This window comes from Oryzias melastigma, linkage group LG15 (assembly GCF_002922805.2).
Source record: "Oryzias melastigma strain HK-1 linkage group LG15, ASM292280v2, whole genome shotgun sequence".
Classification (NCBI taxonomy): domain Eukaryota; kingdom Metazoa; phylum Chordata; class Actinopteri; order Beloniformes; family Adrianichthyidae; genus Oryzias; species Oryzias melastigma.
Window position 1 is genome coordinate 20794442 of NC_050526.1, and position 14722 is coordinate 20809163.

The 14722-nt window shown below is 36.5% G+C and overlaps 3 protein-coding genes across 3 annotated transcripts; all 3 read left to right on the plus strand.

Moving 5' to 3' along the window:
• Positions 1 to 429: 429 nt before the first annotated feature.
• ppa1b (inorganic pyrophosphatase 1b) lies at positions 430 to 4748 on the plus strand. Its single transcript, XM_024297377.2, has 11 exons — positions 430 to 616; positions 1365 to 1429; positions 1708 to 1761; positions 3116 to 3235; positions 3329 to 3415; positions 3488 to 3614; positions 3684 to 3811; positions 3952 to 4037; positions 4128 to 4203; positions 4282 to 4321; positions 4397 to 4748. Exons 1-11 carry the CDS (start codon positions 556 to 558, stop codon positions 4426 to 4428), a joined length of 876 nt encoding a protein of 291 aa, XP_024153145.1. The 5' UTR covers positions 430 to 555; the 3' UTR covers positions 4429 to 4748.
• Positions 4749 to 5205: 457 nt separating this feature from the next.
• On the plus strand, positions 5206 to 9978 carry sar1ab (secretion associated, Ras related GTPase 1Ab). The gene is made up of 7 exons (XM_024296476.2): positions 5206 to 5324; positions 7231 to 7294; positions 8280 to 8399; positions 8474 to 8539; positions 8629 to 8732; positions 8809 to 8940; positions 9290 to 9978. Exons 2-7 carry the CDS (start codon positions 7237 to 7239, stop codon positions 9404 to 9406), a joined length of 597 nt encoding a protein of 198 aa, XP_024152244.1. The 5' UTR covers positions 5206 to 5324; positions 7231 to 7236; the 3' UTR covers positions 9407 to 9978.
• A 1394-nt stretch (positions 9979 to 11372) lies between these two features.
• Positions 11373 to 13748, plus strand: tysnd1 (trypsin like peroxisomal matrix peptidase 1). The gene is made up of 4 exons (XM_024296495.2): positions 11373 to 12652; positions 12753 to 12883; positions 12974 to 13159; positions 13333 to 13748. The coding sequence occupies exons 1-4, from the start codon at positions 11592 to 11594 to the stop codon at positions 13533 to 13535; spliced, it is 1581 nt and encodes a 526-aa protein (XP_024152263.1). The 5' UTR covers positions 11373 to 11591; the 3' UTR covers positions 13536 to 13748.
• Positions 13749 to 14722: the final 974 nt, after the last annotated feature.

Consider the following 14722-nt stretch of genomic DNA (forward strand, 5'->3'; position numbering starts at 1 on the left):
AAAACTGGTAAATACATAAGGAGAGCATGAAAACTTCACACAGAAAGGTCCCAACTGAGCTTTGAATCAGGGCCTTTTTGCTGTTAGGTGAGCATGCTAACCACTGCACCACCATGCTGACCATGATCGATACCTAATTTGCAAAAAAACATAAAAATATATATATTTAAAAAATGGTGCAAAAATAATGAATTCACATTGCTTAAATGTGCAAAGAAGTGAAATGGCTTCATTCTGGTTGTTTTGTCTTTGTGAACATACAGTTTATGCGTATTAAAAATTCAATTTATTGTTTACATGCTTTAAAAACATAATTTATTTAATGCAACGTTTTCTTAGCAAACACTATTTAATTCTTAGCGTTTTTTTCCACGCATTGTGCAGAAACCTGTAGATTTCTTATCCAGCTTTGCTAACTTCCGCTAATGCGCGCTCCCGCGATTTGCGGGCACACCTTTTTGTGTAAGCAGAACCTAGCACGACAGCAGCTCAGACGTCTCCTTCCGCCGCCATCCTCCATCCCGAAGCGAAACGGCCACAGAAACTCCTCCGAACATGAGCTTTACGGTCGAAGAGAGGGGAAACCCGAACACTCTGAGCTACCGCTTGTTCTTTAGTAAGTAGCGAAGGAGATACAACAACAGAATTTTGTATTTATTTACTACTTTGAGCGCTCTATTTGTCAGGCCAGCCGCAGACACCCACGTGTCACTAATTCATTTATACTCATTGGTTTGTTAATTTACGTGAGTTACAGCTTTAAATGTATCTTAATGTTTTATAAAGTAGATGAATCCACACATTTTCTATTTTAACTTGGCCTTTCTTTGACCGTTTTGAGTTTAATTAGCCAGATAGTAGCTACTTGCTGCATACAGCAGCTATTATCTGCTGTTGTGACTCATTTTTTGGATTAGATCGATGGAAGTTTCTGGCAAATATTCCCCAAAATGTCAACACTAATAAATGTTAATTGTTAACAAATCATGATAGTTTTTAGTTAACCATTGTTTTGGGAGAATGTGTTCAGGTTTTCTTAAGTGGAATTCCATCACCACGTCAGATTTGAATGATTTCTTAATATATCTGTTATAAATAATAACTGAATATATTCTGCCAAACGTCTTCCATGCAGATATTAGAATTAGATTAATAAAGGAAGAAAATAAAGGTCAGATGACTTCCAGTTAGTAAAAGGAAAACTTAGATTGTGTCTTCCTGAAGTAAAACTTGCACAGCCTGTTCACTAAACTGCAGTGATCCCTGAGCCAAGATAAAAACACGCCCAGTCCTGTTTGACAGTCGTCCTGTTAATGAACTTGCATTTTCTGTGTATGCTTATTCAATGTTTGTATATTTTGCAGAAAATGCAGAGGGAAAGTACATCTCACCGTTCCACGATATCCCCATTTATGCCGATGAGAGTCAGGTAAAGACGCATTTATGAAATGCATGTGTTTTTGTATTTTCCTGCTTTCACACGTAAGCCTTTTCACCTTTTTTGTTTTACAAAAGGGAACTGCTTTGTGTAATGCTCAAAAAAAAAAAAAAAAAAAAAAAAATCAAGGTCATGTTTGGAAAAGCCGGTCAAATACCCTTTAATCTGCTTCTTTCTCAACACTGTGCTAACATTTTGTCTTTTTGCTGTAGAATAGATATTTAGAATACTAATTATTATAAGTATTTTATTTTGTTTCTTTTTTTAAGAGCACCTTTCACATGGTGGTTGAGGTACCAAGATGGACAAACGCAAAGATGGAGGTAAATCATCAAATTTTGATTCATATTTTTTGATCCTTTAGTATTTTTTTTTTTTTTACCAAGCAAAGCTACAAGAAAACAAAGTTGATCTGCCTTGTTATCTATGATCTCACACAGCAGAAGGAGGATCATCCAAAGCAACCTTTTTATCAACACCTTATCATATAGGTGCCATTAAGACTGTAAAAGAAGTTCATTACATAAACTCATCCTTCATGTCAAGTCACAAAGTACATTTGGTTTGAAGGAACATTTTTTTTTTTTTTTTTTTTTTTTTTTTATAAAAGAACAAATTGATGATCCACAAAAAAGTCAAAAGAAGCAACAAAAATGTAGAAAAGTTAATTGAAGTCAAATACTTTTTAGAAATACTTTAAACCAATTTATTGTCTTATATTTCCTCTATTTGTGCTCAGTAAACATTAGGAAGGCGTACACTTCTCTATAGATTTTTCCATAAAGTGGCCTCTCTGATATAAAGGCCCCTGTTTGTGTTCTTTCCCGCTGGTTTGCCCTTACAGACACACCCCTGTTTGGCTCTGTGACTGCCTCCATTGACGACCCAGAGAGCCACAGGGGAGCATGCGTGTTCATTCAACATGCAGCAAAGCACGTCAATGCTTCCTATGGTAACCTGTGTGGAGAAAAAAGCTTTATAGAAATGAAACAGTGTCCGGAATAACTCCCAACATACTTTTCTGCTACTCCGGACTACCATGTGCAAACCACAGCTCCTCTCTGTGTCCTTTCAGACTTTCTCTATGCATTAAACTCAAACTTTGTGACTCAGCACAGAACCTTTTTCTTAGAAACGGCCACCAGAACACACTACTCGATTCCGCAAGTGGCTCTAGTTCTACTGTCCGTGTCAGAAACTCTTCTTCTGTTTTTAAATCGGTCAGACAGAAGCAGCATCAGTGGAGTGTGTGCAGCGAGACGCTTCATAACTCAGATGTTTGAGTATCTTCTCCAAACAAGCAGTTTCTTTTTTGAAAAATAAATGGTAAACTTGCATGAAGACATGAATGTATTGTTTTTTTATAGCAGTTAATCTGAACTTCGGATTTTGCAGCAAACTAACAAGACAATGTTATCATATTTTACATGTATTATTTATGCATCATTGCTTGTTTAAATTTAGGAATAATTTGAACAACCTCTGCTGTTTCAAAACTAATAAACCCATCAGTATTATTTGTTGTTTTTAATCTAAGAACTTTTTTTTTTTTTGCTGTTGAGCAAAGTAATGTGATTTATAAGTTTTATGAATTCATTTGTTTCTTTACTTTTTCTGAACCTTGTGGTATTTTGAACTGAAAACTAAAATAGAAGTATTTTTATTCTTTTATTTCAGATTGCCACTAAAGACATCCTAAATCCAATAAAACAAGATGTGAAGAAGGGCAAGTTGCGTTATGTTGCCAATGTTTTTCCACATAAAGGCTACATATGGAACTATGGAGCCATTCCTCAGGTCAGTAAAAAGCTGAAATATTACACTGAAATCTGTCATTTTTGAGTCTCAAACAACAGGAGGGATTGTGAAGCTGTGAGTTTGTTGTTTCAGACGTGGGAAGATCCAGCACATAAAGATGGAGACACCGGCTGCTGCGGCGACAACGATCCCATTGACGTCTGTGAAATCGGCACTAAGGTAAGTTTACTCCAATAAGTAGTGAAAAAAAAACTCTTGTGCAGACCTCACAAGCCGAACCATCATCTGTAGGTGTACTCACGCGGTGAGGTCATCAAAGTAAAGGTACTCGGGGTTCTAGCCATGATTGATGAGGGTGAGACTGACTGGAAGGTGATCGCAATCAATGTAGAGGACCCAGAAGCCAAGGACCTGAACAGTAAGTGTTTGAGGTTTATTAGATTAAATACACGTTGGATTTTATTAAGTTGTCCCTGTCATCGTGCAGACATCAGTGATGTTCAGCGCCTGAAACCTGGTTATCTGGAAGCCACGGTGGACTGGTTCAGGAGATACAAAGTGCCTGATGGGAAACCAGAGAATCAATTTGCCTTCAACGGAGAATTCAAAGACAAGGTCTTCACCTAACTCACTTTATGAAGTCATAATGTGGATGTTGAGGGGTTTTCATTTGAGCCCTTTAAACTTGTAGCTTGACAAGCTTTAAGCAAATCAGTTTTCAAAGGTAAAGGTATAATCAGCTTTTTAAATTGCAGGATTTTGCCATTGAAGTAATCAAGAACACTCACAACTTCTGGAAAGCTCTTATTTCTCAACAGTCAAATGCTGGTGAACTCAACTGGTAAATACTGCTCGATTCTTGCATGCTTGCTTTTATAGCAATATATTTATAAATAAAAGTTTATCTAAATGTTTTTTTTTTTTGGCACAGCAAAAACACGTGCGTGTCGGCTTGTGATAGCCCTTACTGCTGCTCACCAGATGAGGCCAAAGCTGCTGTTGGAGAGGTAAAAATGTCTGCCGACTGTTTTGCAACATGTGTTTCAACACAAGTCCTCTAAAAATGACATTTGACTTTCTTTTAGACATGTCCATGTGGAAAAGAAGAGCCAATACCCTCATCCGGTAATGTTTCCTAAAATATTCTGATATTTTCACATTTTCCAAACTTATCTAACACTTGTTTTACTCTCGTTTCAGTGGATAAATGGTTCTACTATGAGCGGAAGTGATCCAGACGCTGAGCGGGTTGGAGGAGATGGAATAGCCTGATTTTTTGACAATAATACTTGAAAATCTGATTTTCTTAGGATATAATGTCAACGTTGGGTAGCTACAACTTTTGTCATCTGTTGTTCTGCAGATGAAGAGATAGTGGTTAGAGACTGTAGATACGGAAAAGTCCAAATGTGATATCTGGACCAACCATTTCTCACCTGTTTAAGACGGAGCTTTTGCAGATGTACTGTCAGGTCATGTGCTTCAAACATGCTTGTGCACTGGATGGGGCCGCACCGCTTTAATAAAGAGGATTCCCTGGGTAAAATGATAACAAAGTCTGCTTTTATTAAGTAAATAAAATATTTACAATCTCACTGTTGTAATGCTGCCACTTAGTGTCTGTATTTTGCTGTTTAAATAGATGCTTAAATGTGGTACATTTAATGTTTAATAACTTTATTATGTTAAGCTAAGTTTTGTTCAAATGTGTAGAAAATAGTAATATAAGGAATAATTATTGTCTATAAGAACTCTATATTAACGGCAATAATGTATCAAATTACAATAATTTTAAGATACATATTTTTTTATTTTAAATAAAATGAAATTAGCATATCAAATGTACAAGTTTATAAACAAAATCATTTTTAAAAACTAACTTAAGAAAAAAATAATTGAAAAATTCTGTCACAATTAAGTCTTGTACATTTCAAAACTTTTTTTAAATCGTAAACAGCAACTTTTGGTTTTGTTAATACAAATAAAGTTTTGAAAAGCGCTCGAGACTTTTCTTTTAGCGGTCTCGATGACGCACTTCCGGTTAACTGTCAGACTCGGGGCTCGTCAGTGGTCGAGAAGCTTGGACCAAAAAAACTAACGGACGAGGAGTTTAAATACTCAAGAAAAGGTAACAAAAAACTTTTGCAAACTTAACCCTCCACATTTTCTTAGGTTTTGTGGTTTTCTTTTGTGGAATGTCACTAAAATTATAAAGTAATTGATTTATTGAAGCCATTCTGGACTTTAGTGCGCTCCTCCTGATCGCTAATGTGACGTTGTTTACTATTTCTGCTGCATCAGCAACAGATGATTAGCAGAGTTGTGACATTAATTGAGAATTTACATAAGAACAATTTTATGGTATTTTTTTCCTCTTAAATTAATCCTGTTTCCTGGTTATATTTAAAAATGTTAGTATTAAAATGTACAAAAATGTAACCTAAACTTAACTGGACAGATGAAGGACTCATAACTTTTGGGGAGCAGCTCACAACATATAGATAAAACTGAATTACACCAGTAATGTGCTTCTCAGTGATTCAGCTGACACATTGTATAAAATAAACAAGTGGGTCATTTCTGGAAGCTTTAGTCACAGAGGCCTCAGTGCTCACAGCAACAAGAACATTTAGTTCACACAGTGACAGGTGTTTGTGTGTTTGTCAGGGAGAGCGGAGGACACAGATCAAGTGTCCTTGTCCACAACTTGACATAAAAATAGTCAGAGCTCCATCAGTGGGACGGGGCGGCTGCTTTCTGCTTCAGGCACTATACAAAAACCTCTTGTTGCCTTAGATTATTTCATCTCACGTTGCAGTGTGATCGCACAGGGTTTATACATACCAGCAGAGTAATCCAGGGTCAGGGAAATACGATTTAACTCCATTTAAGCCTTACAAGTGCAGGATTCTGTAATACAATTTTTTGAATTCATTCATTTGAAAACATGACTTTATAACCCTTGAAATGGGATTTAAAATAACAACAAATGAACAGATAAAATAAAATCCATCAAATTGTAATTATTTTGGCTGAAAATACCTTTAAAAAAAGAACACTTGTAAAGGTTTGTGGTTGTTACTGTCACATTCATATTTTCTAATATATATTAGGGCTGCCACAAACGATTATTTTAATAGTCGACTAATCACCGATTATTTTTTCCGATTAGTCGACTAATCGGGTCATGCACAAAGTTGATGTAAAACACAAATCTTAACCATCATTCACTTTAAACTAACTAAAAACTATATATATATATATATATATATATATATATATATATATATATATATATATATTCACACTAGCATCATTATAGATGAAATGTAAGCTGAATTTGGCTGCAAAAGATGCTAGTGACGATGGCTGAAGATGCTGATAGCCAACTAAAATATTAGTTAAAGGCCAAATTAGCCTAAAAGAAGCCTAAGTTAGCAAAGACAGCTAGCATGTAGCTGAAATAAAAACTCCAAAATAGCCTAAAAAACTCCAAAATAGCCTAAAAAACCTTAATAAATGCCAAAATAGTCCAATAAGCTAGCATACCACCATTATAACTTTCAACTTTACTACACTGACTCCAAAACAAAACGAACAATCCAGCTGTGACAGACTTTTTATGGCCAAGTTAACACGGTCAACAAATTATATGACCACCGCCAGGGGTTCACCCCACATCCTCATCCATGCATGATCCCCAGGTGACAAGTGAGCACCTTTCACAACTCTGTGACGTGTGCGCCGACAGTGACACGCCCACAACCAGGCTGACGCCGCTAAGCTACACCTGTGTCACCTCATTATGGCTCCTACATAATATAAAGTAACGACTAATCGACTATTAAATTAGTCATCGACTATTTTAATAGTCGATTAGTCATCGATTAGTCGACTAATCGTGGCAGCCCTAATATATATATTTTACATTTGGTACTCCTGGTAGAAAACATATATTCTGCAATAAGTACTTATTGTAAATATTAGTACAAAGAAGTACAAGATATTGATTTTTGCATTATCTTCTATTGCAGGTACCAATGTCGTTTTTAATAGACTGGATTTACAGAGGCTTCAGCAGTGTCTTGCAACTATTAGGTACAGTAAACATCAGTTGTTTTCACTACAACAAACAGTATAACATATTTTTCTGTTCTACTGATACAGACCAAAAGTTTGGTAAATATATATATATATATATATATATATATATATATATATATATATATATATATATATATATATATATATATGTGTGTGTGTGTGTGTGGGTGGGTGTGTGTGTGCGTGTGTAAAATTAATTTCTATTACTTTAATTAGCTAAAAACAGAAGATATGGCTACATACTGCTTTAATTATTTTATTGTAATTTTTTGTACAAGCAATTGCAATTTCTAAATACTTCAACTGTAACAAAAAATATATTTTTGTTAGAAAAAAAATGCATTTTTCTTTTTTCATTTATTTTCCCATATTTTTTTGTATAATAAATTTTAAATGTGATTAAAAAAACCAATACCATATTTTCTGGTGTAAAAGTCGCAAGAGCAAATATGTCTACTCAAGAAAAAGAAGACCAAATACGTTGGTCGGGAGAAAAAGTCGCACTTTTGGGAGAAAAGTCTAACGTTTCAGAACAAATCCGCCAAGTCGAGCGTAACTTAAAATAAATAAAAACAAGAATGCTAATCTTTTGATATGTGTATGAAAAATATCAAAGTTTAAGAGGAAAACAATCAGATTCTCTTCCATATTTGTTTTGGACGACACTTCTTCTGCCACTGTTCGAAGCAAATACTTATACTCAGATGCAGTGCCCTCTAGCAGTTTTAGAGGAAACAACCGCTAAAAGACAACTGGTGTTTACTGGGAAAATAATAAATATATGAGCCTATTTATGCCTTAAACACACACACAAATAAGTTGCACCCCTGGCTAAACTATGAAAAAAAAACTGTGACTTATACTCCAGAAAATACGGCACATGTGGCCTTTCTCATGCTCTTGTTTCCTAATAATTTCCTGTCTTCTAAAAAAAAACCCCATCTTTCATGCTTTAATCTTTTTTCTTCCTTTTCTTTAGGACTCTACAAGAAGAGTGGAAAGCTTGTCTTTCTTGGACTAGACAATGCAGGAAAAACAACCCTGCTGCAGATGCTCAGAGATGACAGACTTGGGCAGCACATGCCAACTTTATACCCGAGTACGCCCAGAGATTGAAATATTTCATCTGAATTTGTACGTTTATCCAATTCAGTTCTTCCTTTCTGCCATCAGCATCCGAGGAGCTGACCATAGCTGGAATGACCTTCACCACGTTTGACCTGGGAGGTCATACACAAGGTGTGAGTAACAAGTGTTCTGCTGAGCCTCTCTTCAGTTTAGCAGAAATCTAAACTGGTGCCACGTTAATTATGGAATGCTCTCCACAGCACGGAGGATCTGGAAGAATTATTTTCCTGCCATAAATGGGATAGTCTACTTGGTGGATTGTGCTGATCACGAGCGACTGGAGGAGGCTAAAATAGAGCTTGATGTGAGTTACTAATTATATTTTTGATTTAAACTCCCTTTTACCAGGTTTCATTTGACCTATTTTCGTTTATGTTTAGGCTTTGCTAACTGATGAAACCATTGCTAACATCCCAGTTCTCATATTGGGCAATAAGATAGACCGACCGGAAGCTATCAGTGAGGATGCACTCAGAGGAGTATTTGGCCTTCATGGACACACAACTGGAAAGGTAAATATGCATTTTCTGATCTGCCTAAATCTAAAAATAACAGTAAAGCATTGCTAAAATATTAGTTTGGAGCATAAAGAAAAAAACAATTTGTTGTACCTACTGATGCTGATGTATACACTTCCTTAAAAATTAGATTTGTCTTGACAGTTGGACTTAAAAAAGAAAATTACTTCATAAAAAATCTTAACATTTTACAAGAAATCTGAGGTAGAAGATGCAGCATACAGAGGAAATTTGATCTTATAAAATGACCTGACCTTTACAAACAATTTTGTAACATTTTTAACTTTTAAATATCACATTACTGACAAATATCTGTATGAATATTGAATTCTCTTCTTTACAGGGCAATGTGTCCCTGAAGGAGCTGAACCTGAGGCCGCTGGAGGTTTTCATGTGCAGTGTGCTGAAGAGACAGGGATACGGAGATGGTTTCCGCTGGCTCTCACAGTATATTGACTGACTTATGCCTTTCTTTTAAGCCTTAATAAATAGGTGTAAACAAAGCCCCCTCCAGAGGACATACATTTATCTATGGTAACTTCATTGTCAAAGTGCCAGCAGTTGCTGCCAAAAACAAAACATGTTTTCTCCTTAAAATAATCTGTTAATGTAAGTGTGGGAGCCTGTTTCCTCCATGGATGTGGCAGTTCTACTCCCTCTGAAGGCAGAATTGCAATATTTAGAATTTTACATAGCAACAAGTCAAACTGAAAGAATCATTGTCCATAAAAGCCTAGAAAAACGTAATAAAATTTAGAAAGCGTAACCTGAGTACTTTGTGAATAGTTCCTGCCTGTAATCTGCAGTGATATTATGAGAGTACTTGTGGGAGAGAAGCAGCTTGCAAGTTGAACTGAAAACTTCTAAATCAAACAAGAGTGCAATATTTTTATGTTGGATGTAAAATCTTATTTATTTTTTTTTTTGCAATAAAATATCCTTGACCTGTGTTACATAAAGTTTGAGGTTACTTATCAATAGGAACCGTTTTACATGTGTGATATTAGGGCGTAATAAACATTTTTATCAATCCTCTTTTGTTAAGTTATTGTCTGAAATAAATTCATTCACAATTTTTGTATACTTTCATGATGTTTTTAGGGACATGTAAGGTTGTCTCCGACGGAGAGGAGAAAAAGGTTAAAAAAAGATTTTGTTCGGGAAGAGGCACAGAGAAAAATGGGACATACAACTATATACTCATTTCTATTTTTATTTTACAGTCATCAGTCAATGCTAACATCATGAGAGAACTGGTTGACCTTAAGAAAGAAACAAAAAAAAAACAGACCTGGAAAGAAATTGTGCATTTCCAAGGGCAAAAAAAAGTTAGTATTTTTTTTTAACTCTTCATAAATTATATAAGTACATCTTTGATATATTAAAATCAAAATTCTTAAGACAGTATTATTAACTATCCCTGCAGAGGTCATTTATTTTAAAGACAATTTGCTATTTTATCCCTGTTGTATCATTCATTACATAAATCATTTTTCCTTTGTGTACAACTGTGCAGATTTTAATCTTGTTTTTACATATCCGAGAGGAAAAAATAACAAGTTATAACTATGCTGTACAATATTTTGTGTCTTGAAAAATTAAAATCATGTTTGCAACTTGCTTTACATAGCAAAAGGTCTCATACACTTTAAAAATAGGTTATGCGTTAAAACTGTGTTTAATGGTTATTTAAAATTAGGGGAAATTTCTTCTTTTATTTTATTTTATTTTTACATTTTTTTTAAGTAGGAATATAATTTTAAAAAATGCATGAACTTGGGTGGGTGTTTTTTTTTTTTTGTATTTACAAATGTAAAATTTAAAAACATTTCAAGGGTCACCCATTTCTTTTGTTATGGTTGAAATAGATAATAAATTACATCTCTGTTCATTTTTTTATCCAGCCCTTACTGACTTCAAAAGACAGACACCAAATGTTGTCATTAAATTGCATTAAATTAATTAAAATAGAGGAGAGTTTGGTTAAATGTAATTGATTTCATTTCCTGCTTGATTTTCTTTTTGTTTATTTTATTGTTCTGCTTGTGAATGGTCATCTATGAATATTTGTATAAATATACTAGCTTTTTATTTTAGTGGGGGCAGGCATAAAATAAGAAAATTGTTCTTCCATCTACTCATTCATGAAGTTAAAGGACTGTGTCGTGTTTTGTATGTGATTTGTGTTACTAAAACGTTATGAAAGAAAAAAATAGAAGAAGAGAATAAATTCTTAAAAATTATTGAAAACGTGGATTTTTTTTAAATTAGTAAAAAGCTTAATAAATGCATAAAGTTAATGCCAAAATTAGAAAATCGTTCATTCAAACAACTGAGTTTGTTACATTTTTTTGCTGTGTAGTGAGCAGTCACATGTTCTTCCCACTCGTTTGCTATTGGTTAGATTTTCCGCATTCTGACCAATCGCGGGAAACAACAACAGAGAACCCGGAAGTGTGGATCCAGTGCGCTCTAGTTATGTCATTACGTTCTGAAATCAATATTTACGAGTTTTATACAAGCGTAGTCAAGTATGATTTGCTAGTGATTAAATTATCTTCTTATCTCACAGCAGTTCTGTGAATATTTTACTTTATTCGAATATTGCTTTCGTTCGTTGGGGAGTTTTGTTCACTCTAAACGGCATGGAGTTCAAAGACGTGGAGAACTGCTGTTGTGTAATCAAGGTTTCAGAGGCATTTTCTGACAAACAGCACATAAGCTGCAGCGGAGTCCTCGTCTCTCCTCAAACCGGAGTTATCTTAAGCACCGGGATCCCGTTTTCTCGCTATATTAAAGACCAGGACTGTCTCTCTTCAGATCCACGGTTTCTTTCCCCTGAAAACTTTAGTGACAAACTTCAGATCCGCGTCAGCTTTTCTTCTCCGCGAGACTGCAACCAGAGATCACGGTTAAATGCGCCACGTCTCCCCCCACACAGAAAACAACAGACGGTTTCATCCAAGCTGCTGATGCTGGTGAACTGTGTGGAGTTTAGGCAGGCCTTCCTGGAAGTTTTCCCAAAGGCAGACCAGTGGCGTTTCCATGGTGACAAGGAGGAAGAAGAGCAAGTCAGAGATGCCCAGTTCCTCAGCTGGTTTGCAGTTCTCAAAGTAGATGTGGATGACAGAAGTGCAGGGACGATCCCCTGGCAGAGGAGCTCATCTCTGGAGAAAGGGACCCCCGTCGTTGCCTGTGGCTCCCCTTTTGGCTCCCTCTGCTTAGACCTTTTCATCAGCACCCTCAGCAGAGGAATCATCAGCAATCTTGCCGGAGAGGACAATGCAGTGATCCTTACAGATGCTCGCTGCTTGCCCGGCACGGAGGGTGGAGGATTGTTCGTGGTGGAATGTGCAGACGGTGCAAGCCTCATTGGGCTGATCGTGTCTCCATTTGGGTGGAGAGAGAACGAGTGGATAGGCCTCACACTCGTCTGCTCCATTCACATGATCATAAAAAATATCATCCGCTGCACAGGCGCTGGAAATGTGCTCACTGATGGAGAGCCCCGTCCAGGAATGGCTGACCTGCAGGTGTCTGCCACAGGTCAAGAGGTCAAAGCTGTTCAGTATCCCACTGTGTGCTTTGTTGATAGTGGAAGTGTCTGGGGCTCAGGAGTTTTTGTCACCAAGAAGCTGGTAGTGACTTGTCGTCATGTTGTCAGTGGGAAATCAGCAGTCACCTTGAAGTTCAACCACATGAACAAGTAAGAGCAAATTCCTGTATTTAAAAAAATGGCTACAGCACCTTCAGATAGGCCCACCTTTAGAGAAAGTTTGATTTTCACAACTTTGTGTTTTTTCAAGAGTCCTTGACGTCTTGGGAGATGTCATCTTTTGCACTAAAGCATCGTCCCCGTATGATCTGGCTCTGGTAGAGCTCAGAGTCCCCGTTCCTGGAGCTGTGGTTCCCCGCATGTCACAGAGTTTCAATCCAGGTTTGATTTCAGCATTATCATTTCTTTTTTTTTTACTGAATTGTTACCCAAAAATAATAAACAAATGAAACATATTCTTGTGCTTTTCAGGCGTAGCTGTACTCGTTGTAGCTTATGGGGGTTTGGGTCGAAGATGTGGGCCATCCCAGACTTGTGGAATCCTCTCCAAAGCCATTTGCTTGGATCACCAACCTGTCATGCTCCAAACGACATGTGCAGTACAAGCAGGCGCCAGTGGGGGCGCTGTGGTACAGAAGCAAACTGGAGAACTACTTGGTAAAAAGCATGACTGAAAGAATACTTCTTTTGAACACTAGGGGGCACATGGATACCACTGAAAAACACAACTATAATTCAAAAACAAGAAAACAAAAGCTTTTTATTATGTGTAGCTCTGTTTTTTTTTTTACATTTTGAACAAAGTATACCATTATTTGTGTGTGTTTCAGGGATTGTATCCAGCAACACAAGAGACTTGGCTGCAAGAGTGACTTACCCACACCTGAATTTTAGTATCCCAGTGACAGTTTTCCAGGCGTTGTTGCAGAAATTTCTTCAGACTACGGATATAAATGTGTTCAAGGTGCTAAATACATCAAAAAAGGAAGTCAGACAAGTGTGGAGGCTTCAGGGCCAACAAAGCAAACTTTAACAGAGATACAGTAGATGCTTTTAAATCAATTATTTACTAATTCATACAAGTTGATTATGTTTGTTTTGCAAACTTAAATATTTACTGCCTTAACTTTTTAAAAATATGCACAATTTGAATGAATTTATTCAGTAAATGTAAAAGTACTACGATTTATAATAATGCACTTTAATGAAACTAAAATAAACGCTTATTATTCTAATATTTAGCAGATTTATTTGTTGTCAAACATGACTCAAAAAGCTGGAACATCAATGCTTCATTTTACAGTTGCAGCATCAGAGATACTTCTGGTTCAGCCTCGCTTTGGTGCAGTGAGTTTGTTTTCTTTTTTACCAAACACAGGGAATATTCTGCAGACTGACATGCTACTAAAAGTGATTGGTCCCTCTGGGTCCCTATAAAAGGCTGCTGTCTGTATCAGGTGTTCAGACATCTGTTGGCAGCCATATCCACTCACACCAAACACATTTGAGGTTTCACCCACAGGGACATCACTCTTACTGATTTCCATTATCGCAGAAATGTGAAACTGAGAAATTGCATTCCAGAGAATTGGTTACTGTCAGCTTTAACGAGACTAAGACGGGCTTTCTCTGCCTGAACCCTTGTGATTGTTGTAATACTAGAGGGCTCCTATTTCACCTTCCCCAAACTGAATAGGTTGGAGAGGCTTGAGCAATGTCCCAAGAAGGATGAGCAGAACAATTTCTATAGGTAAGTGCTGCGAGGCAGACTGGGGTCTGGATCTCATTTCTGCAGGTTTTCCATAGATATAAGCTCCACTTCACTGCAAAACGAGGTAAGCCGAGAGCAGTGAGCCAACAATAAGATTTGTGGCTCTGCAATCTGTTCCTCAGAGAGCAGGTCACACAGAAAGCAGGTTTATGTGTTGGAAACAAAGGCTGTTTAAATGCACAAGCAAAAAAACATAAGTAGATTTCAAGGACTCTGCTGAATACAATGATTAAATTGTTCATATTACCTCGGTGAAGATGTCTGTTCCCTCAAGACTCATATGAACCTATAAATTAAAGTTGAAAGTCTCATTTTAATATTTGACTTGATTGAAGGAATCATTTGTTAATGCCCAGCAGTTATGAACCAAATGACAGCCTCACTTAGTACAGCAGTTGTGACAAACATTTGCTAAAGTCTACTTTCTTTTAAAATGCACTCTCTCTGAT